The sequence below is a fragment of the Podarcis filfolensis genome (assembly GCF_964270895.1).
Source record: "Podarcis filfolensis genome assembly, chromosome: 14".
Lineage (NCBI taxonomy): Eukaryota > Metazoa > Chordata > Lepidosauria > Squamata > Lacertidae > Podarcis > Podarcis filfolensis.
Window position 1 is genome coordinate 47171972 of NC_139616.1, and position 25299 is coordinate 47197270.

The 25299-nt window shown below is 47.6% G+C and overlaps 1 protein-coding gene across 15 annotated transcripts in view; it reads right to left on the bottom strand.

Annotated features, from left to right (window-relative positions):
- Positions 1–25299, bottom strand: part of MPRIP (myosin phosphatase Rho interacting protein) — a 153526-nt gene that overhangs the window by 71762 nt on the left and 56465 nt on the right. For all 15 annotated transcript variants that reach the window (XR_014541483.1, XR_014541484.1, XR_014541485.1 and 12 more), the window contains exons 4-5: positions 6103–6254; positions 280–364 (exon numbers count right to left, since the gene is read on the bottom strand). Coding sequence is in view for 11 of the 15 variants with exons in the window: in XM_083585523.1 (XP_083441649.1) it covers positions 280–364; positions 6103–6254 (237 nt within the window). In the remaining 4 variants the exon portion in view is untranslated. The remainder of the gene's footprint in view (positions 1–279; positions 365–6102; positions 6255–25299) is intronic.

A 25299-nucleotide genomic window follows, 5' to 3' on the forward strand; every position in this document is an offset into this window, starting at 1 on the left:
CAAAAGGAAACCTTAGACGCATCAAGAATGGAGTGCGGGAAACCCATTGTTGGAAATAACGGTATTAAATCTGTCTTAATTTGTGGCTGATTTGATAAGATTTGGGAACTCAATAAAAAAAATTAGTTTAAAAAAAAGAAAAAGAAACGATGAGTGCTGCAAAGCCATGAGCAAGCTGTGAAAAGCTGCTTTCGTTTCAGAGGCGTGCTTTTCAAAGGGAGTCCCAGATCTTGCTCACTGTAACTGGTGGGGATCACTTCCCCCTTTCTACCAAATTACCTGCGGAGTCGGGGGCTCCACTTTCCTCTTCTTTTTCTGGTTCTGCTTGTTCGTCCTTGGGTAGACAACCAGCATCTCCAGCCACCTGGAGGAAAGAGAAAAGAGAGGAGAGTTAGGAATCGAGTCACGGGAAGCATCCGGAAAAGGCTCCGAGAGCCAGGTGAGACTGGCAGTGGTTCCCCCTTTCATGGAGCAGGTTGGCTACAAGCATCTATTAAAGAAAGAGGTGGATTAGAGTGGTACCTCGGTTTCAGAACAGTCCGGTTTGAGAATGATTTGGTTTACAAACTCCGCAAAACCGGGAATAGTGTCTTGGTTTGAGAACTTTACCATCGGTCTAAGAACGGAATCCGAACGGTGGAAGGGCACTGGCAGCGGAAGGCCTTATTAGGGAAAGCGTGCCTCGGTTTAAGAACGGTTTTGGTTTAAGAACAGACTTTTGGAACGGATTAAGTTTGTAAACCAAGGTACCATTGTATTGGGCTTGTGCAACACCAGGGTAGATCGGAGGGGGTAGAAGCGGTATTCCCAATGCTTTTAACATTTGCAATTTTAAGTCAATGGACTAACCAGGAAATCTGACTTGAGGGAAAACAACATAAGAGTCTTGCCATGACTCTGTGTTCAAATCACACACACACACACACACACACACACACACACACACACAGAGTCCCCCTTACGTTGGAGACATCCAGGCAGCTATTGCTCTGGGGGACAGGATATAATGCGGTGGCAGAACACACAACTTGCATGCGAATTGTCCCAAGTCCATTTCCAAACATCTGCAGTTCAAAATAAGGGAGACGTTGGAAAGGTATGGCTCATCTGAATAGACTATGAAGGCTTGTGGGTTATGAAAAGGATGGTTGTGTATGTTCCACTGCCCTCTATGAATCAGGTACCATTTTCCAGCAGAGCAATAGCTCAGACAAGAGAGAATGAGGCTCTTAATCTCAGGGTCAGGGGTTCAAGCTCCATGTTGGGCAAAAGATTCCTGCATTGCACTGAGTTGGAACAGATGAATCTCATGGTCCCTTCCAACTCTTCTACGATTGCAAACCCTAAAAATAATATTAATAACACCACCACCACCACCACACTGGGGATTGAACCTGCGACCTTCTGCATGCTAAATGGATGCTCTACCTCTGAGCTACAACTTTTCCCATTACTCCTCAAATCTTCTCTGTGCAAACAGCAACAACGTGGGCACTGGTGCAAGCAGAGCAGTAACTGTGCCCCCTTCCCCACCCCAAACCCCTGCTCAATGCCTTCTCTTCCCCTCCCAAGCGGTGGGGTGGTTTCTAATCTCCGTTCCAAGACACACACACACAAGCACAGGATGCACTGTTTGTGCTTGGGGTGGCGTCCGTGTTTTCCAGGGCTAAGCTTCTACTTTTCAGGAGTTTATTCAACGCCACCGTGAAAATAAAAGCCTGCCTCTCTCTCTCTCTAGTGACTCTGAACTGCACAAGCTCCCAGGCACAAACTTCTCAAGAGGCAGCAAGGGCACGGAAGACAGCGTATAATCGTAATAATAACCACCCCGAATTCCCACACCACCCCCACCCCCAAGCCAGCAGCCGCAAACCTAAGACAGACGGACGTCGTGTTGCCAAAGAGGAACCCACTCCAACCTCAATGGAGGGCGGCGGGGGGGGGGATTTCACGTGAGCAGCATGACAGAAGCAGCCTGCTCTCAGAAATCAAGCTGCTGGAAATCCAGTGGTTTTACAACAACGTATTATTATTATTATTGGGGCACGGGTGGCGCTGTGGGTTAAACCACAGAGCCTAGGACTTGCCGATCAGAAGGTCGGCGGTTCGAATCCCTGCGATGGGGTGAGCTCCCGATGCTCAGTCCCTGCTCCTGACAACCTAGTAGTTCGAAAGCACATCAAAGTGCAAGTAGATAAATAGGGACCGCTCTGGCGGGAAGGTAAATGGCGTTTTTGTGCGCTGCTCTGGTTTGCCAGAAGCGGCTTAGTCATGCTGGCCACATGACCCGGAAGCTGTATGCCAGCTTCCTCGGCCAATAAAGCGAGATGAGCGCCGCAACCCCAGAGTCGGCCCCTTTACCTTTTTTATTATTATTATTATTATTATTATTATTATTATTATTATTATTAATTTGCCACCCATCCAGCTGGGTTTCTCCAGCCACTCTGGGCGGCTCCCACGATAAAACATTAAACATTAAAAACTTCCCTCAACAGGGCTGCCTTCAGATGTCTTGTAAAAGTCAGGTAGTTGTTTATTTCCTTGACATCTGATAGGAGGGCGTTCCACAGGGCGGGTGCCACTACCGAGAAAGCCCTCTGCTTGGTTCCCTGTAACTTCACTTCTCGCAGCGAGGGAACCGCCAGAAGGTCCTCAGAGCTGGACCTCAGTGTCCGGGCTGAATGACGGGAGTGGAGACGCTCCCTCAGGTATACAGGGCTGAAGCCGTTTAGGGATTTAAAGGTCAGCACCAACACTTTGAATTGCGCCAACAGCCCCTGAGACGGCTCACTTAGGAGGGAGCAACTGCTCTCTGCCTCCCTTCCCAAGGTGAACAAAAAGTCGACTTGGACAGAGTGAAACCACTGGGTCCATCTAACTCAGTCTTGTCAACACTGACCCCAGGGTTTCTGGAGGTGCCAGAGTCTGATCCTGACACTAGAGATGGGCGATATATTGATAAATTGCCTGAAACCGGCACGGCGCTCAAATCGCGATACCAATTTGAGTTTCAGACAATTTGAGCTGGCAATCCATGCCTAAAGGTACCATTGTAGCAAACATATCCCAGACTTAAGCTGCCCTTTGATGATGAGCTTATATATCTGAGTTTCTAACATTGTTTAGGACCACAGACTTTGCTCTGGGCTCATTCTCTTAACAGCAGAATTCCAAGAATTGGCGAGGCTCAGGCCTCATGCAAAGCATTCAAGTCCTGGCTTCCCCCAAAGAATCCTGGGAACTGTAGTTTGTTAAAGAGGCAAAGAGGCCCCTGTTCCCCTCACAGAGCTTCAATTATCAGACTGTGTTAATCATCAATCCTTCTTCCCAGGGAATGCTGGGAGTTGTAGTTCTGTGCAGGGAACCTCTTAAGAACTCTCAGCACCTTAACAGGCTGCGGCTCCCAGAATTCTGCCGAAAGTGGTATGATAGTGCTTTAAATGTGTTGTGTGGATGTGGCCAATTTGCCCTCTGCTCTGGCAGCATTCCAGCACGCTTTAAATAGTTTAAAAGCAGTCCATAAAGCACATAAAAATCTCGCCGTGACTCAGCGCAAGGAGCTCTGTGACGGATAACTCCTCAAAGGAACAAAACTGACGCCAGTTCGGTTTCTAAGGTCAAGTGGCCGGCCAATTTGCCCGTTAACCCCAGTTTTGACAGAACCGTACAGGTTCGTCCCACCGTGCATTGTACATAGTCCGAACATTTCTTTAGGCATGAAGCATTTCTCCAAGAAAGGGGTTGCAGGAGGCTGGAGCACTCTGGCCCCAGCGAGAGAGACGGGCAAGAAATTCAGGGAACAATTAATTCCCGCAGATCAAGCCTGACTTGGGCAGGACAGCTGTGACAGGGAGAAGGAGGAAACAAGCAAAACCTGCTCAACAGGTCAGGTCCAATTCTGCAGCCTGGATTCTGCCTCTCCCTGTCTGTTGTGCTCATTTCAATCTTCCTCCCCCCCTTTGTTTTAATGCCTATTTCAGGATTTGCAGGTTTAAGAGGCAAAAAAATAGAACGAAAGAGGCTAGCCGGCTGCAGCTCAGGGCAATTCAGGTTTGCCACTTCCGCTCCATGCAGACCTGCTGAGCTCAAGACTTCTTTGCATAAGGATTCTAGCCTGCCGTGGGCTTGGGACTGGAAATGATCCTAGTCCTCAGTGATCCACGCCCACCTTGATTTTAAAAGCAGGCTAACCCAGGGCCTTCGTAAGAATGTAAACTTTAGGGTGGGGAACGTCTGCAAAAGGAATTTAACTGCCTCTGAAAGTAGATCCTTTCAGGAGCACATTACCAACTCAGAAAAAGCAAGTGTGCTTCACTGCTCAGAATTTGGGCGAAGAAACTGCTCTGGAGGGAGACAGGCTGAGATTTTAGGCCTAGGCCAGGCACAGGCAAACTCGACCCTCCAGATGTTTTGGGACTACAACTCCCATCATCCCTAGCTAACAGGACCAGCGGTCAGGGATGATGGGAGTTGTAGTCTCAAAACATCTGGAGGACTGAGTTTGCCTATGTCTGGCCTAGGCAGATGGGTGGATTTGCGCCTCAAAGGGAGATCTCCCTATTCAGACGCCTAACCGTTCAGCATTTGCCAAATTGCAAGGCTGCAGGGAATGGAGGAGGAATATTTCATTTTAATTTCCTTCCAAAGGTCAGTCCTCCTTGGGAAAGAGAGGAAGAACAGCTGTGTACACAGGGAGAGGGGACAGCAGGGGAACAGAGACCAAGTCAGAACCAGAAAAGGCCGAGGAGAGAGTGTGCCGGAACTGCAATAAGACTGGCTTGTGTACGACATTCCCAGGAGCAAACGACTCCCTGCAGAACTGCTGGAACTTTTGAGAGCAGGTGGAGGCATTAGTTCTGTATGCAGTAACAGCAGCCAGAATTTTGCTGGCACAGAAATGGAAACAGGAAGAGATGCCCACGAAAGAAGAATGGAGGATGAAACTGATGGAATACGCAGAAATGGACAGATTGACGGGGAGAATTAGGAACCAACGTGACCAGAGATTCTCCGAAGACTGGAAGAAATTTACAGAGTATATCAAAAAAATTTGTGATGATCAAATAACGTTCGTTGGCTTTCAAAAAGCTCTGTGAAATTACTGTTAGAAATATTGTTTAAAAAATATGATGTGATTAAGAGTATTTGAGTGCAATATAATATTGGGAAATGTGAGACGAGGATAAAACGGAAAATTATCAGACAAGCTGAGGGAAGTTCTGGAAAAAAGGGTTTAAGTTAAAAATGGATGTATAATTTTGTAAAAATGTTTTTTTTTATGGAAAATCTAATAAAAAAAATTATTAAAAAAAGAGAGAGCAGGTGGAGGCCATGGTGAAGCCAGTGTGCATGTGGAACAGGGCCTTCTAAGTGTTAGCACCCAGACTTTGGCAACCCTAAGTCAATATTGACCAAGCAACGGGAAACTGTGCTAAGTTCTATAACAAGCGTGTTTCTAGACCTTAGACTAAGACCCATACAACCAAAACTCATATAATTTACTGGAATTGTCTATGTTTGTTCGGCAAAGGGCTACCCAGCTGCTGGAGCTGCAATAGGAATGACGATTCTTTAAAATATATGTTCATACAATGTCCCACATTGGTGTGGAATTGGTGCGCAATTCCACCCCGATACAAATATATAATTTTCTGGGTTCAACGACATTTGGAAAGACTTGGGGTGGAGGGGTGACTAGGGTGTTAGCTGTTGACTAGCCAAGGGCAGGAGGCCAAGCTCCCAATATTTGCGCAAGGCCCAGCCAATCCAGAGGCTTCAGACTGACAGCCAATCGCAGAGGCCAGCGTTGCACATTCTTATCCCCTCCTTTGCCTGAAGAGGGCGACATCGCCCAAACATCCACACAAGCCCACAAGCCACCTGGAACAAACCAAGGATGTGAGAGTCAAAATGTGGGGGTCCCTGGCACACCACAAAGGGCGCTCAGCATCACGAGGTGCAGAAACGGCCCCTCCTTGAACCCCCTGACCCTCTTGCTCCAGCAGCGAAATGAGAATTTTGCTGCATGCCGTGGCCTCTCTCGATTCCTGCCTTCTCTGCCGCTGCCCCTCTTCCGAGAACACACTGCTGGCAACTCACCCGCTGATGATCTCCTTGTTCTCCGCTCGGATGAAGTGTTCCTTCTCAGGCGTCAATATGCAGAGGGAGAACTTCTGCCCGGTCCGGCTTTCCCCGTCCACGACATCCGTACACTGGTTCATGTTGATGGTGCCCTGGGGAAGGGTGGTTGGCTAGAAGGGAAAATGGAAGCGGGAAAGTTATAAGGAGGAAGGATGAGAGCATGTTTCAAATGTTCAGTGTTTTTCTGTACAGCAGCCTTTGCCACCCAGGTCTCCTCCCGGACATTTTGGACTACAACTCCCATCAGTGTAACACTGCCGGTTGGAGCTGATGGGAGCTGTAGTTTATTTTCTGTTTTCTCTTTTTTTATATATATTGAATTTGGAACGCAGATCTCAGGGCAGTTGCCAAGACAAAATCACAATATATAAACTTAAAATACATAATAAAAATAAAAACAAGAACAACCCATTAATCCCCCCCAACATATTTTAAAAGGGCATTTGAATAGGTGTCTCCGAACAACCCCCAGCGCCCTTAAATAACTACACAGTTCCTAGAATTGTATATTGAAATACAGAGGTACCTTGGTTTAAAAACAGCTTAGTTTATGAACAACTTGGATTAAGAACGCTGCAAACCCAAAAGTAGGCGTTTTGGTTTGTGAACTTTGCCTTCGAAGCAGAATGTGTTTTGGTTACTGTTGAGTGTGTTCCATTTGTAAATTGAGTCCCCCGCTGCTATGGGAAAGGACACCTTGGTTTAAGAATGGACTTCCGGAACGGATTAAGTTCGTAAACCAAGGTACCACTGTATATTATCACAGCGGTAAGATTGTTATATGCACAAAGATGGAAGGGTTTGCTATTACCTACTACAGGAGAATGGTGACGGAAATTAATGGATTTGGCTGAGACGGCGAAGTTGACGTGTTTAGTTATAGAAAAATCATCATTGCCCTTTATTAATAACGGGAAACCCCTTATGGACTTTTTGTGCAAAAAGGAAAAGGAATATGCGGTATCTGGGTTTGAAAAAAATGTTAGTCTGTGGAAAGTAGAAGAGCTGGATACTACTTGGGAGCAAGGGTGTCGCCCAAGTCTAGGAAGCTGACAGACAAGGAATCAGAAGTCTTTTTCTCTCTTTTTTTAGCTCTACCAACTGAGCTATCCTAGGACATAATAGTCACCACGATAGCTTATTATTAGCCAACATAGTCATCTCAGTGCATTGCTATATACACCTGCCAAACAAATTCTTCTGGGTTGCCTTTTCTTTCCAAAACACACTCGCTGTTGATTTTTGCTCCTTCCCTCACCCTACCCGAAATCACCATGTTTTTTAAACCAAAGGCCAATCTCAGGGGCAGCTCAAGGTATTTTGCTGCCCAAGGCAAAGGACAAGATTCTGCATCCGCCACCCACAGCATCCGCCATCTCAAGACTGGCAATGGGGATTGTGTCCTCCCAGGCACGCATTGTGTGTGGGCGCAGGACAGATTGTGTGGCATCTCCTGCTGAAACAGCAAAGTACAGTCAGAGGGGCTTCTCCTGCTGCCCTCCCAAAACATCTGCCGCCCAAGACGCTGCCCTCACACCTGCCTAATGGTACAGACGGCCAATTTTCCCTCCACACCAAAATGGGCCGTAACGTCTCCGCTTACTACAAATAGAGGTCGTGGAATATGAGCAATTCACACAAAAAACATTTTCTTTCAACCAGATAGACTACTCCCAAGGCCGCTGTCCACATGCTAGGATTATGTTAGCCCTTGACAAAAATGGCCCCTCTGCACGGGTCCACGACCAGTCATACAACACTATTCCCCATTCCCCCCCGCCCCCCGGAAGCTATTTCCGGTGCTCCTCCGACCTGGAAGTGTGCAGCTGCGCAGCGCCGGTAAGAGCAGGCGGCGGGTGTTGCCACGGGCCAGATAAACAAGTCCCTCGGGCCTTATCTGGCCCGCCGGCCTTAGTTTGGGGACCCCTGATTTACAACATGCCAGCAAAGGCACACTGGCAAAGCATCGTGGGAGGGAGAAGGAGCCTGCATCAGAATTCCCCCTCCCCGCCCCGGGACATGGCCGATTTGTGTTTACATGCGCAAAGAACGCCCCCCAAAAGCCCGCCTTGTCTTGCCAAGTTGAAAAACCTTGGTGAGCAGCGTGGCAGACAAGCCAGGCAGGCACACACACAAGCGTTTTCTACCAGTATAAATCATCAGTAAGCTTCTCAGAAGACTTGGAAAGGATGCCAGGCGGGAAAGTGGAGGAGGAGGAGGAGGAGGAGGAGAGGAAATGGTGGCAGCGTTGCTGCTCTCGCCCCACACAGCTGGGCCTCCCACAGCCAGGCGCTTGCTGGTGCAAGAGGTTAATGGTTTCTTGACAGGTACCACTGTAGAAGGCATGCCTGGAGCAACCAAGATTGCAGAGAGCTTGCTGTGCTTTTTAAACATGAGCAAGCTGGGCTGTTTCGAGGTCTATGGTGTGCCGCAGCTAATTCTTAGAACTGCAGAGTTGGAAGGGACCCGAGGGTCATCTAGTCCAACCCCCTTGCAATGCAGGAATCTTTTGCCCAAACTTGAACCCACGACCCTGAAATTAAGAATCTCATGCTCTACCTAGTGAGCTAGGATAATTCAAACCTTGCCCTGGCCGCAAACCTACGCAGAGGTTCCCTGGTACATACCACCATCTAAATCTACAAGGGCAAACTTTCTGAATTTTGGGGATAATAGTATCAGTGATGTCGGAGGAATTTGATCTTTGGAAATTAATAGGATGTGCTCGCCTGAACCTCACCCTCCTAGATCAACATGCAGGTTGAAATTTAAGCTATCCACCTTTTCCCCATGCTTCTGGAGTATCTGAACCCAGTTCACAGACCAAATAATATATCAAAATAGGCTTAGAATGTGCATTTGGATGCAAATATTCAAGCAGATTTTTCTGAAAAATCACAAATCAATGCGGGAACAGGATGGGTCTAACTCCAAGGTGGATGCATTTGAAAATGGTAAGCTAGGAATAAACCAGTTTTCCCAAACCAGATCAATAATGGTCTCCCTTATAGGATTATTGCATGCAGTCCAATACAGAGATATACAGAATTGGCTTCCCAGGTCACCCAGTGAACCGAGTGGGAGGATTCGAACCCTGCTCTCCCGGGTCCTAGCCTCACACTCTGACCACTACACCAGTCTCCCCAGGAGCTGCGGAGCCACCATCAGAATGGACGACTCCTTGCAAAGTGGAACAGCCACCTGAACGCACAGCCATGAAATAGGGTGGAAATTGAAGTAGCAGCAGAATCTGGGGAGGGTTTTTTGGCCGGGGAGGGAGAGAGTCTGTCTTCCCAACATTTCATGGACGGGGATGGCAAGTTCAGCCAGGGGACATTTTTTAAAAGAGGCGTAAAGTTTACTCAAGGCAGACAGCAAGTCTAAACAGCCAATCGGACCAGCCGGGAGCAAAGAGGTAGACTGAGAAGCAGGCGGATCTCAAGCGTAAAGAGAGCCAGGAGGACTTAACCCTGTCGGATGCCCAAACTTGCTCAGCATCCTTGTATTTTCACCCTGCCCTCAGAAGAGTTCGAGGCAGTTTACACCACATCGACACCACAAAAAGCGCTCTCGAACCACTTTTAACACTTGTGGGTTCTACCCATCTAAGCATCCTGGGAACTGTAGTCTGTTAAGGATGCAGAGAAGTGTCGCCTCACAGTGCTACAGTTCCCAGAGTTTGCTGGGAAGAAGAAACGGATGTTAAACCACTCCGGGAAACATAGCTCTGTGAAGGGAATAAAGGTAAAAGTAAAGGGACCCCTGACTATTAGGTCCAGTCATGGCCGACTCTGGGGTTGCTGCGCTCATCTTGCTTTACTGGCTGAGGGAACCAGCATACAACTTCTGGGTCATGTGGCCAGCAAGACTAAGCCGCTTCTGGCGAACCAGTGCAGCGCATGGAAATGCCGTTTACCTTCCCGCCGGAGCGGTACCTATTTATCTACTTGCACTTTGTGCTTTCGAACTGCTAGGTTGGCAGGAGCAGGGACCAAGCAACGGGAGCTCACCTCATCATGGGGATTCAAACCGCTGACCTTCTGATCGGCAAGTCCTAGGTTCTGTGGTTTAGACCACAGCACCACCTGCATCCCCAAGACCCTTTGCGAGAGGCTGTGGCTATTTGAAGGGTATAATGGTGCTTTAAATGTGTGGGGTGGGTTTGCAGAGTTGCCCTTCATTTATGCTCACAGCCACCCTGTGGCTACAGCTAAGAATTAAATAAAGGAGCATCTCTGAGCTCATTCTGAGCTGAGGTTTTCCATACCAGAAACTGGACTGAGCTCCAGGAGGCTGGTTTAGATAGGCAAACACTCTTTTGTTGCTGCTGAGCAAATTGCGGAAACCCTTGCTGACGTGATGCAAATCACCCCGAGATCTGCCAGCAGATCCCAATCCAGCTTCTGCCCAACGCTGCTCTGCGTGAGAAGCCCTCCCACCCGCCCGATTAAAACTAGAGTCACACAACCCCTCACATCCCAAAGAAGTGTGCAAGCATCGGCCAACCAGGGCAGTCGTCTCACAAGGCAAGGGTAATACAAAGTCAGGATAACTGATCAATCCGATCACAATGGCCATAGACTCACAGGGGTGCAGCAGGGAACCTCTTTCACAGGTGCTTCCAGAAGCTCTGACTTCATTAACTACTTGCAGCCGCTGATGGAAACTCACATATATAACCTAGGTGCCAAATGGCTCCTTAAACCGGGGTTGCAGTCGCCAAAACTGAATGTTTAGTCGCCGTTTTGGCGCCAGACGGCTCAAAAGTCATATTTTGGGTTCCTGAAATTTTTTCTGATTGCACAGATAAAATATAAGGGATGGAATTCTACAGGATGTGCTGCTAGTGTGTGAAAACGGTCCAGATCCAAGGTTCTCCAGGCATGCACCTCCAGATGGTGGAGATGTCTGATGGCGCCGAGGCATATTCACTTCGTCACAAGTGGCCAACAGCCAGGTACAAAATGCCCCCCAAAATAAATAAACCAGGGAATTGTCATTCTGGCCCCCAAAGATGGATGCCACCTGGGATAAAGGGTCTGGGCACCCTCCATATTTAAAACGCCCCTGCCCCACAAAACCCCCCTAAAACTCCTGCTTGCAGTATTTGCATACAGCCACGCTGCAAAGGGGTGTGTGGGGAGGCTTGTAAGTTTAAATACGGGGAGCCGGGAGATGGGGCAGGTCTCTTTTATTCCAGGTGGCTTCTGTCTTCTCGGCTGTGGGGAAATCAGCCAGAAGGATAATAATGTGAGGGAGAAAAGAGCCATGTGTGAAGCAGCCCCCGCCCCTCTCTTTCCCCTGGGCTGATGGAATCAAACAAGCTTTTATTTTTCCGAGGCTGTTTTGACCTTATATGGGGAATTCTCGCATGCAGCTGTAATCGTGCTTCGCAGCCGCGATTCACCCCCAGCAAACCTCTGCCACAGGCCTGCTCCACTCCTTTCCAGATACAGCTGCAACACACAAACACAAGTCCAGCTACCAGAAGGTTAACAAATAATTAACCTCAGGGAAATCATCAACACAAAGGAAGATGGAAGCAGTTTCACGGATCTGGGCAGAGCTGCACGCTGCATTTAAAGCATGGACAACACACATTTCAAACGCAAAGAGTCCTGGAGGACGGCAGTTTCCCCCGTTCATAGAGCAACACCACTTCCAGCAACTTTAATTCCAGAAACTACAATTGCTGGCATCTGTCTGCCTTGAGAGACAATGGAGTGCTCCTCCAGGGGTGAAGTCGTCAAACCACTGAAGAATCACAGCGCCTGCTGTGGCTGCAGAAACCGGTAGCTCATAACTGCTGCTTCCTGCATTGTTTTTGCTGCGTTACGAGCACCGAAGTGACCGCCCCAGGGTGCCAGCCTGGGTAGTGTGTCTGGAGGTCCTGGGTTGCCCAGACGACAAGACCCCCTTCTCGGCCTTGCTGATGGGGTCCAAAGGAGCAAGACGTTTGGCACCAGCTTGGCCACAGGAGGAGGCATACAAGGTGCCATCCAACCATGTTTGGAACTTCACTCCAGATTTGCGTAGGGTTTATTCCTGAGCCTTTTCTTCTCCCTCAGATATTCCACAGGGCAATGTCGGTTCAGGTCTTCCTTCTCCTAGATGGGCTACCTTCCCAGGTGACCGAGCCCCATCTGCTCCTTACTTCCCTCTCCAGCAGCCTTTCTCAACCTGTGGGTCCCCAGATGTTGTTGAACTACAACTCCCTTAACCCCAGATAGCAAGGCCAGAGCTCAGGGATGATGGGGGTTGTAGTCCAACAACATCTGGGGACCAACAGGTTGAGAACCGCTGCACTACAGATTACTCAGAAACCGGGCATGGACCCACTATGTTTCTCAGCCGCTCAATCCACCACAGCCTGTCCCAATTCTTTGTGAGGCCGTGTACTTTAAATGTATAGTGAAGGCCTGCTCTTGGTTGTCATAAATTAGGGAAACGCAGAGACAACAAGGCTATCAATAGTAATTACAGTGGTACCTCGGGTTAAGTACTTAATTCGTACAGGAGATCTGTACTTAACCTGAAACTGTTCTTAACCACCACTGTTCTGAAGCACCACTTTAGCTAATGGGGCCTCCCGCTGCCGCCGGAGCACCATTTCTGTTCTCAACCTGAAGCAAAGTTCTTAACCTGAAGCACTATTTCTGGGTTAGCAGACTCTGTAACCTGAAGCATATGTAACCTGAAGCGTATGTAACCCGAGGTACCACTGTACAGTCAAACCTCGATTGTCAGACGTAATCCATTCCAGAAGCCCGTTCGGTTCCAAAATGTTCGGCAACTGAGGCGTCGGTCGTTTGGCTTCCGAAAAACATTTGAAAACTGGAGCATTCACTTCCAGGTTTTAAATGTTCCAAAATGGAGGCACCTGGGAGCCGTCTGGGGGGAGAGGCAAATATTGGCAGAAGACGGGTGGTTGTTTCCACACCCTGCTGGCAAACTTTCCAGAAGTAAATGACTGACCACTGTGGAAAGCAGGATGCTAGATCTGGTGGAATTTTGGTCTGATCCTGCATGGATCTTCTTATGCTCTGAATGAGAAGAGGGCCTTCCTAGGGAGGTCTAAGCACTTGCTAGGGAGAGTGACCAATGCCATCAGCAGCGACAGAGGAGTGACTAGAGAGGGAGGGAGGGGAATTGTGTTCAGTCCATCATTTTAAGCAAACTGCCCCCATTTGCACCTCTCCTGGGTGATGGACACGGATCAGAATGCAATTATCCTTTGGATTTTGAACTTCTCCGAATTTTTGTGATGCACTTCTCTGCTCAAAATGAGTGAAAAGTTGCCTATTTAGGGACAGATGTGTCCAGAGATGCATATATTGAGAAATTAAGAGATTGAATGCATATTTTTGCAAGGATTTTTAAAAAAAGATTTGCAGATTGATGGGGAAACAGGACATAACAGACTTGTGAACACACGTAAAACTGACGCAGACTGGAAATAAGACTGATCCTTCTGTTCCCAGTAACATCCATCTATTTACCTACACACAACAGAGAGAAGGCTGCATTTTTCAGCTGAACCTGATATCCTGGGATCTCTCCCAAATATTCCCCCGCCCCTTGGGAGATGGGAGGTGAGCTTAACCTCTCTCTGTAGCAACCTTAAGACAGAGGCTGCAGTTGCATAAAGCAGCCATAAAATTTTATCCATAAAGCTGGATAAAGCAGGAAAGTGTCCACAATCAGAGTTTTCTTATCAAAGCCATCCCTTTGCAACGAAGGGAATGAAACACCCACTTGCTGCAGCAAAACTTTGCAAGCAAATTCCAAGACCACCCTGTAAAGCGTTTTCCTGGCAGTAGGACTGGGGAAAAGCACCAGAGATCTAGAGAGCTTCCGGTGAAAGGAACGTCCGAAATCTGATCCTGAAAACAGAGCAATCTGCCCTGTACACTGACCGCCACGTGCCAACTTTCTGGCGACACACAGAGATGTGGTACCCAGCACAGCTGGCTTACAGGGACCCCTGGTCTGCCCACTGGCCCATCTGCCTCCATACTGTCTGCACGGACTGGCAGCAGGTGTCCAGGCTTTCAGGAAGGGTTCTTTCCTTGCCCTATATGGGAGAGCTCAGTCGGTAGAGCATGAGACTCTTACATCTCAGGGCCGTGGGTTCGAGCCCCACGTTGGGTTAAAGATTCCTGCATTGCGGGGGGTTGGACTAGATGACCCTGGGGTCCCTTCCCATTCTACAAGTCAATGATTCTACCTGGAAAGAACCTGAGGCCTTCTGCATGCAAAGCAGATCATAGGAATCAAAGTTATTCCGTTTTCTATCTATCCAGAATTTTCTGTCAATTAAGGGAGATGGATAATGGGAATCACAGTATTGTAGAGTTGGAAGGGACCCCGGCGATCATCTGTTCCAATCCCCTGCAATGCAGAAATATGTAGTTGTCCCATGCAGGTATCGAACCTGCAACCTTGGCGTTATCATCACTACGCTCTAACCAACTGAGCTATCCAGATGTTCTATGACTGAGCTATGGCCCTTCCCTAAGGCAGGACAAGCCTTTATTACAGCTTAGAAGTCCTGGACAGATAATAGTCACACCAGGCGACAAGAGTGCACCAGTCCCCCACGCCCTGAGATTTTTACCCCCTCCCTGGATTTCCCCCTGGGGGGGTCCTTATGCTCCCCCAAGTCCTGTCCCATCCATTAGGGTTCCCCTGGAGGGAGCCTCTATGCTACTCCTCTGCCTTACCTGTCCCTCAAAACTTGCACTTCAGGTTTGCAAATTACACACTCGGCTGGGAGCAAGTAAGAACTGCTTCCAGACAAACAAGTTGGCGTTCTTAAAATATGTATATATACATATTTATCTGCGTGTGTCAAGCTGTGTGTTGCTGCCGTTTTCCTCCAAGGGCTCAGGCGTGCACCAAAGACTAACCAAAGTGTGTGAGAGAAGTGAGAATTTCTGTGGCCTTATTTCTGCCATCTATCATCAGAGGAGGGACGCGGGTGGCGCTGTGGGTTAAACCACAGAGCCTAGGACCTGCCGATCAGAAGGTCGGTGGTTCGAATCCCCGTGACGGGGTGAGCGCCTGTTGTTCGGTCCCTGCTCCTGCCAGCCTAGCAGTTCGAAAGCACGCCAGTACAAGTAGATAAAGAGGTAACGCTCCGGCGGGAAGGTAAACGGCGTTTCCGCGTGCTGCTCTGGTTCGCCAGAAGCGGCTTAGTCATGCTGGCCACATGACCCGGAAGCTGTACACCGGCTCCCTCGGCCAGTAAAGCGAGATGAGCGCCGCAACCCCAGAGTCGGTCACGACTGGACCTAATGGTCAGGGGTCCCTTTACCTTTACCTTTACCATCAGAGGGCATGGGTCTGTTGCCTTGTTTAGTCTTCCCTTCCCATCCCAGAACACGCCACAATTACATACCCCTTCAGTCAACCTCTAAAAGAAACTCTGGAGCTACTGTGGTGTAACCAGTGTTTGGAGTTGGGACGTGGAAGACCTGGGTTCAAATCCCCACCCAGCCGTGAAGCTCAATGGCTGACCTCGGAAGTTGGTCCCTGCCCCTCAGCCCAACCTACCTTGAAAGGGTGTTGTGGGGATTCAATGAGGGGGAGAAAAGTAGGATACAAGTGCAATCCCATCTTTCACATCCCCACCAATGCTAAGAAAAAAATACCAAGCATTTCTCAGAACGATAGAATTGTAGAGCTGGAAGGGGGCCCGGGGGGGGGGGTCTCTAGTCCAACCCCCTGCAATGCCAGAACCTCTTGCCCTATGTGAGGCTCGAACCCACGACCCAGAGATTAAGAAACAGCTGGAAACAGGGACTCCTAGACACCAAGGCCACTTGATCCCTCAGTGTCAATGCTGGAGCCAAGAGAACCCTCTATTTTAGTGATAATGATAATTTATTACAGTGGTACCTCAGGTTAAGAACTTAATTCATTCCGGAGGTCTGTTCTTAACCTGAAACTGTTCTTAACCTGAAGCACCACTTTAGCTAATGGGGCTTCCCGCTGCCACCGTGCCGACGGAGCATGATTTTTGTTCTCATGCTGAAGCAAAGTTCTTAACCCGAGGTAATATTTCTGGGCTAGCAGAGTCTGTAACCTGAAGCATCTGTAACCTGAGGTGTCTGTAACCTGAAGCGTCTGTAACCTGAGGTGTCTGTAACCCGAGGTACCACTGTATTTATACCCTGGGTTTCCCCAGCCACTCTGGGCCGCTCCACAACAGAATATTAAAAACACGATAAAACATCAAACGTTAAAAACTTCCCTAAGCAGGGCTGCCTTCAGATGTATTCTAAAAGTCAGATAGTTGTTTATTTCCTTGACATCTGATGGGAGGGCATTCCACAGGGTGGGTGCCACCACCAAGAAGGCCCTCTGCCTGGTTCCCTGTAACCTCGCTTCTCGCAGGGAGGGAGGGAACTGCCAGAAGGGCCTCAGCGCTGGACCTCAGTGTCTAATCAACTACAAGTTGTGAACTGTTGGTGCACTAATTTTACTGCAAATCTTAATAATGTGCCTCTTGTAGTTTGGTTTTCTATTTAAAAAAGGAAAGCCTAACGACTAGTTCTCAGCCAAGAGAGACAGAACCCTGTGAAGAACTCCTATCCAGTTCCTGTGGAATTTTCTCATTCCACATTAAAAACACAAGTATCCATGACTTCAAAAGGGTATCAGGTACAGCTTTTGTTCCCTGCCTTACATAACCGTCCCAATTTGCCAAATTAGCCCCAAAAGCCAAGTCTCAGGAGCGGCAAAGACAGACTCTCCTGGAAGGGCATTTAATTTCACCAAGCAGCTTATGGAATTAAGACCAAAACCCAGAGGCAATTAGAAGAAGAAAAACAAAAAAACAAAAATTAAAGTCGCTGTGCGTTTTGCTCAATGCCCCCAGGACCGGCTGGCGGACAAAGAATGGCTTTGGGTACACTCACAAGAGGCTCCAAAAGCTATTCTTTGCATCACGTGCCAATAAGGAAGGGTGGAAAGGACGGGTGACAAAAACAAAACAAAAACCCAATAGTCACATAGTCCTGCGTAATTACACCCTAGTGCAAGTCCTTCAAGACAAAGAGAGCTCCAGAATCAGCCACCAGCTGCAAAGACTGTAGCAACAAGCTACAAGGATCAGGCTGGATGAACAAGTTTGTTGTTGTTTTAAATCAGGCTCCCTCAAACTCGGCCCTCCAGATGTTTTTGGCCTACAACTCCCATGATCCCTAGCTAGCAGGACCAGTGGTTAGGGATGATGGGAACTGTAGTCTCAAAACATCTGGAGGGCCGAGGTTGAGGAAGCCTGATTTAAATAGTATTTAAATAGTATCCTTTCAGGGGCTATGTTTCCATAATATCTGGTGAGGGGGGACAAATTAGATTTGAACCCTATTTTTTTCTTTTTAAAATTGCTCGGTTAATTTAAAAAGCACTGATTACCGTAATTAATTAGCTAATTTAAAATCTGCTGCCTTGATTAAAGACCGCAGATCAATTTTATTAGAAGCAACACAATTTATACACAGTTCCAAGAAGAGTTATTTCCTCTCCATTTGCATGCAGAAGGGAATTCTGAGACTACACATAAGTCCCATCTGATTATGAATTATCACTTTTTTATTAACTTGTGCTGTTTTTATGGATTGCTATTTGATTTTCAGTTTTCAAAATTTGTGGTGATTTCATTCTTCTTTATCGCATTCGCCTGCCAGCTTGCGTCTAGTTCAAAAGGGAAAATCAGAAGAGAAATGTGGTACTTCTTATTATCATTAACATTCTCCCGAACTATTGTTTTTATTCCCAATGCAAAGGTTAGACGGCTTGGTTACAAATACATCAACAGATGCCTTAAGTGATAAAAGCAGCCCTATTAGAAATAAGTGGGTGATGACAGGTAAGAGCTCAAAAACCAAACTGCGGCTTAGTCAATATCCACAAGCCAAGATGAAGGAAGCCAATGATGTAGACAGACTACAATTCCCATTGTCCTTGGCCAATGGGCATGCTGGCAGGAGCTGATGGGAGTTGGAGTCAAACACTATCCAGAGAGCACCACCTAACCCAGAGGTTGTGAACTCTGCTTCCCTGGAAGTTTTAAGGCAGAGGTTGGATGAGGTGACCTGTCTTGGGTGCTTCAGCTGAGATTCCCGCATCGCAGGGGGTGGGACTAGATGACCCTTGGGTCCCTTCTATGAATCAGGGGTGTGTATAGGTGAGCTGGTCACAACAGCCGCTGTCTCCTATGATCTTGGGTATCCACCCCAAACTTACTTCAAGGTATCTGGGACAGATGTCAGATTTTGCTCTGGAAGACTCGGGATAGGTTTTGCTCAAGAGTGTGCCTGGTCCCCACAATGTGGGGCGGGGAGGGAGCAGAAATCTTGCAATCTTCATAATTAAAAGATACTCAACCCTCCTCCCTCAAGAGGATACAATGCTCATTCTGGGTGAATGGAGTCCACAGCCAGAACTGGAAAATCGTTCCCTAAGAGATTGAAGTTATGGACCATGTGTAGGCAAACTAAGGCCCGGGGGCCGGATCCGGCCCAATCACCTTCGAAATCCGGCCCGCGGATGGTCCGGGAATCGGCGTGTTTTTACATGAGTAGAATGTGCCCTTTTATTTAAAATGCATCTCTAGGCTATTTGTGGGGCATAGGAATTTGTTCATTTTTTTCTGCAAAATATAGTCTGGCCCCCCACAAGGTGTGAGGGACAGTGGACTGGCCCCCTGCTGAAAAGGTTTGCTGACCCCTGAGCTACATCCTCCAAACAGCAGGAGCCAGTCAGGTTTAAAGCTCACCAACCCACGTGCAGAAAGGAAAACTTGGGTGCCTAAAATGGGAGACTGGCACAGGGAGAAGCGATGGGGTTTCTCATCACTTCTTGTAATATGATGAATGCAGCGGGTTCCAGTTCCTGCTTTCAGCCCAGTCCCTAGGAGATGTTTCTGGGGTTCAGCGGAGCCATGTTGACTTAAGGATGCCACTGGCTCAGGAAAGGATTGCGCCGGGAGGAAGGAAACGGTCCAAACTTCTAACAAAGAGGATTAAAAGCCTGGATATTCCCATAGGGGAAAGGAAGCGCCGTGTCTCCTCCGAGCCTTAGAGGGAGACGTCCCAGGCGGCTGTTTTCAAATGGGATTAGTGTCCCCAACAAATGTTTCGTTTCAAGGCCCTTAGGCAAGGTTTACATAACCATGGTACAGAAAAATACCAAACAAGCTAACTATTCAAGGGAGAAGGGGTGGGGGAAGAGAAGGATGTAAGGGAGATGGGGTTGAGAGACTCAGTGGCAGAGGCCATGCTTAAAGGTAAAGGGACCCCTGACCATTAGGTCCAGTCGTGGACGACTCTGGGGTTGCGGCGCTCATCTCACTTTACTGGCTGAGGGAGCTGGCGTTTGTCTGCAGTTTTTCTGGGTCATGTGGCCAGCAGGACTAAGCCGCTTCTGGCAAAAACAGAGCAGCGCATGGAAATGCCGTTGACCTTCCTGCCAGAGTGGTACCTATTTATCTACTTGCACTCTGACATGCTTTCGAACTGCTAGGTGGGCAGGAGCTGGAACCGAACAACGGGAGCTCACCCCATTGCAGGGATTCGAACAGCCGACCTTTTGATCGGCAAGCCCTAGGCTCTGTGGTTTGGACCACAGAGCCACCTGCGTCCCTGAGGCCATGCTTAGGATGCTATAAGTCCCAGCTTCAACCCTGGAGAACAGCTGCTAAATGGACCAGTAGCCTGATGAGACCAGTAAATATATATTGATATTTATTCAACGATATATAAAAGCTCATATCAGTTAAGAAGCATATTTTTATAATACACTGAAATAAAATAGCTACTTAATCTAAAACAGAACAGAGGCAGAAAGAAGAAAAGAAAAAGACAGAAAGAGAGAGAAAGCAAAAGAGAGAGAAAAGATTAAAACAACCTTGTGTTTCTCTGTCTTGCAGCTAGATATAGTATTCACTCATTAAGTGAGTGAATTAACCCTTCTGTCTTCTGTAAACTAGCATTTTTTTCAGTCTTCAAATCCTGATATGAAAAAGTCCAATCCTTAATAATGCCAGTAGTGATTTTTTTTCCAATTAAACACGTTAACTTTGCCATCTCAGATAAGTCCAATAGTTTTTATCCGCCATTAGTCTACAGTGGGTAAGGCAGTATCTTTCCATCTTTGTGCATGGAACAATCTCGCTGCTGTAATTATATATAAGAGTTACATATATTGGAGTTAATCATATAGTGGAGTGGAGTGCCAGCTTCTTATATTCCTAACAAGAAGAACTGCAAGGGTTGGACTTGATGAACTTTCAGCTCCCTTCCAACTTTACAACTCTATGATTCTATGACAATAAATCTACTACAACACACCTGCCACCCTGAGGCAGTTCTGCAGGTGCCCAGCATCTGTTTTCCAGTTCAGTGCAAAATTAAAAATCAAACTGGTGCTAGGGAGACTGATTCCTCCCAGCCAGCGAACTTTTCATGCATGCCCCAAGTGCATTTTGGAGACAAACCATCAGATGCCAAATGTGACTGTGAATAAGATTTCCCAACCCCACCCCTTTCTCTTCTTCCTATCACTCAAATCAACAGCTCTATTTTCGCTTCCCTGGGCAAGCTTGGCCAATGAGGAGATAAAGAGAGAGAGAAAGAGACAGACAGACAGACAGACAGATAGACAGACCAAACCAGCAAATAGAACAGCACACAAGGCAATTGTCTCTGAGGCAGACATCATGAATGTCCAGACAACACAATTAACGCTCTGCTTGACTGCGATGTGCAATCTGTTCCCAAATGCAACATAATAAAACAGATGTGACAAAAAGAAAGCAGGAATGAGGACCATCTAAGCCAGTCTCCATCAACCTAGTGGAGATGTTTTGGACTACAATTCCCATCAGCCTCAGCCAAGCCAGGAAACCCTACATAGGTCCCCACACCATGTGATATTCGACTTTCTCTGCCACCACTGCAATTGCCCAAACACTTACTCTCTTGTTCCAGCCCCAATCCATACCTCTGCGCCCAGAAGCAGGAGAGCAAGGGGAGAAATCTGCTTATTCATGCAGCTCAGTATTAGATAAGCTCAGATATAGAAGATAGCTGCCAAACGGCTCCTTAACCCAGAGTTACAGTCGCCGAAATGGAACGTCTAGTAGCCATCTTGCGGCCAGGGAGCTCAAAAGTTGTATGTTTTCAAGACAACGTTTTGGTTTTTGTAATTCATTCTGGTTGTGCAGATAAAATATAACAGATAGAATTCTACAGGAGGTGTTGCTATTAGTGGGTGAAACCGGTCCAGATCCAAGGATCCCCAGGCATGCACCTCCAGATGGTGGAGACGTCAGGCACCGTTCTGGCACCCGGGCATATTCACTTGGTCGAAAGTTGCCGATGTTGTTGTTGAGTCGTTTAGTCATGTCTGACTGTTCGTGACCCCCTGGACCAGAGCACGCCAGGCACTCCTGTCTTCCACTGCCTCCCACAGTTTTGTCAAACTCATGCTGGTAGCTTTGCGAACACTATCCAACCATCTCGTCCTCTGTCGTCCCCTTCTCCTTGTGCCCTCCATCTTTCCCAACATCAGGGTCTTTTCCAGGGAGTCTTCTCTTCTCATGAGGTGGCCAAAGTCTTGGAGCCTCAACTTCAGGATCTGTCCTTCCAGTGAGCACTCAGGGCTGATTTCCTAAAGAATGGAGAGGTTTGATCTTCTTGCAGTCCATGGGACTCTCCAGAGTCTCCTCCAGCACCATAATTCAAAAGCATCCATTGTTCGGCGATCAGCCTTCTTTATGGTCCAGCTCTCACTTCCATACATCACTACTGGGAAAACCATAGCTTGAACTATACGGACCTTTGTTGGCAAGGTGATGTCTCTGCTTTTTAAGATGCTGTCTAGGTTTGTCATTGCTTTTCTCCCAAGAAGCAGGCGTCTTTTAATTTTCGTGGCTGCTGTTCACCATCTGCAGTGATCATGGAGCCCGAGAAAGTAAAATCTCTCACTGCCTCCATTTCTTCCCCTTCTATTTGCCAGGAGGTGATGGGACCAGTTGCCGATAGCCAGGTGCAAAATGTGCTTGGCGAATTTTGAAAGCAGCTCCTGCTGCTCCTCCTGCCTTCCTCAGCAGGTGCCTGCCAATACCTGAAGGACCGCCTCACCCCATAGGAAATGACCCAGACCCAGCCTTTGTCACCTGAGGCCTTCCTTTGTGTGCCCTCTCTACAGGAAGCCCGAAGGTGGCAGCACGAGAACAGCCTCTTCAGAGGTGGCTTGTGAAATGCCCTCTCCGGGGAGGTCCGCTGGTACCATCATTGCATATCTTTAGGCGCCAGGCTGAAAAAATATATTTTCCGCCAGGCCTTTGGTTCTCAATTATCCATGGCCTCCTTGAGGGGGATGTTTCAACGCTGCCTTTTAAAAAATATGGCTGTGTCTCAGATATGGCTTACAAAAAAGATAAAACAATCAGATTATCAGCAAAAACTTTTTTGAAATTCTGGTTTTGACATGTTTGTATGCTGCTGTAAGCTGCATTTTGAGTTGCTTTTGCAGGAAAAGTGACTAGCAAGTTTAATAAATAAATGATAAATACTGCGGAGGTGGCAGATGAGGAGGAACTGAGCCGTTCTGGCCTTGGCAGATCCCTTAACGGGGGAGATGCAAAACCAGTCCAAAGGCCAACGAAGGATAGATGGATCCCTTAATTTTGTCTTCTCTCCAGTTTCTAATTTTTCCAATCTTCATTTTGTCACATTTCTCTATCAGCTTCTGTGTGTGTGTTTTAGTCCTCCAGAAAATTCACCATTCCCCTAATAAACACATTTCTGCTTCCAATTCTGCCTTTTCTTTCTTTTTTTACAAATCATTTCCCCCTCATATAATGCTCCCATGTATATTTCCAGCAGTGTATGGATTTTTATAAACACTTCCACCTAACGCATCCATTTTCGCAGGGGCGCTGCATCGCGAAACCCAGAGAAGTGCAAATTTCAAAGGATGTGTTTCGTATATTGTTTTCGTAAATGCAAACCGGGTGGAATATCTCCCCCATCCATACTGCCCCCTATTAAGAACGCAAAAGCATCAACAGTTAACATGAACAACTATTGCACAAGTTCGGCAATTATTATTTTTTAAAGGGGCTTCCTCAAAGACATCTGTTTCACGCACAAATCACCGCCAGCGGACGGAAGGAAACCATACTAATTATATCTTGCCCTCAGAACTCAGGCGTTGCTTCTTCTTTTCTCTTCTGCAAAAGACCAAAAGCTGAAAAGTGAGCTGCAGCTTTTTTAAATTCTCCTTTTCCTTCATGAAGAGGAATGGCAAACAAACCCAGTTGTGTGTTGCTGGGTCATAGCCTTGTAGAGTTGGAAGGGACCCCGAGGGTCATCTAGTCCAACCCCCTGCGATGCAGGAATCTTTCACCCAACGTAGGGCTCAAACCCACAACCCTGAGATTAAGATTCTCATGCTTTACTTACTGAGCTATCCCTTCAGTCTGATGTTGTTGGACTTTGGCTCTCATCGTCTCTGACCATTGGTCATGCTGGCTGGGGCTGATGGGAGAGGAGTTCAACAACAGGGAGTCCCTAACACCATTGCCCTAGAGCAGCCTTTGCCAACCTGGTGCCCTCCAGATTAGGGTTGCCAGGCCTCCAGAGCTGACCTGAAGTCCTCAGGTTTGCCTTGCCCCCTCCAGGTGGCAGGGGGAGTGTTTGATCCCCCAGGTAGGCAGGAGTTCCTTTAAATCTTCATTTCTGTTCTCTATGTGCTGTTTGCAAGTTTCAGCTCAGCACGAGCCACCTGCAAATTACTGCAAAGACTCTCAAGAGATGGGTCCCTCGGGGTAGGATTAAGCCCTTTAGTGGCCTTAAGCACTTTAAAGATTTTGGTGCCCCCGTAAACATCTAATTCAAAATATAAACAGTGATAAGCTGTAATTTTATTTTTCGAAATGAAGAAAAACCTACGGTAGGATGGAAAATATTGTTTACTTCCACTTCATATCTGAAAATGTTTCTCCTACTTTTTGTAATTGCAAAGTCTTTGATCAGATCCTCAAAACTACTGTTATGTAACGCATCTGCTTATATACTTAGCAGAGATAAGGTCCTCCTGCCGCAGTCCTCCACTTCTCTCCCAATTAACCTCCGTCTCCAGGGATCGGTGGTGGGAGGGAACACAGAGGAAGGATCACAAGGGGCCATCCCCATGACATCATCAGGGGCCATTCCCCGTGACATCACCAGGGCCCGCTCCTAGATATTGGGTTTGGCCCCTGAAATTTCAGGATCTGGAGTGCTCCTCACCTAGCAACCCTACTCCAGATGTTTCAAACTGCGGCTGCCCTGGGAGTTGGACATTCAAAACATCAGAAGGCAGCCCTGTTTAGGGAAGCTTTTAATGTTTGATGGATTATTGTATTTTAATATTTAGTTGGAAGCTGCCCAGAGTGGCTGGGGAAGCCCAGCCAAATGGGCGGGGTATGTATAAATAAGTAAGTAAGTAAGTAAGTAAGTAGTAGTAGTAGTAGTAGTAGTAGTAGTAATTATCTGGAGGGAACCAAGGAGATGAGAAAACTTTCCAAAATCCTTTCTCTGCACCAATTAAACCTTTGGGTACCTCTGCTATTGCGAAGGGGTGGAAGGGAAGGAGAACGGAAGAGAAAAAGATGGAGAATGGCGTCAACCTTTGCTTCCCAAAGGGGCAGAAAGGAAAGCAAAGCAGAGGTTTATTTTTCCTCCACCGCCAGAAAAAAAGAGAGAGACTTGGGGAAAGGGGTGGGTGCGCGCGTAGTGTTGTTGTTTTTTGGTCTCGCTTGACAAGCGTACTGTGGTACCTCGGGTTACAGACACTTCGGGTTACAGACTCCGCTAACCTAGAAATAGTACCTCATTTTAAGAACTTTGCTTCAGGATGAGAACAAAAATCGTGCGGTGGCGGCGGGAGGCCCCATTAGCTAAAGTGGTACTTCAGGTTAAGAACAGTTTCAGGTTAAGAACGGACCTCCAGAACGAATTAAGTTCTTAACCCGAGGTACCACTGTATTCCCTTCAGAGAAGATGACGAACGCTCAGGGCGGCAGGAGGAGCTGAGGAGGGAGCTATCTTCATTCCTCGCCTTATGCCCTGGATGCTAAAGGGAGTCTTCGCTTCCCAT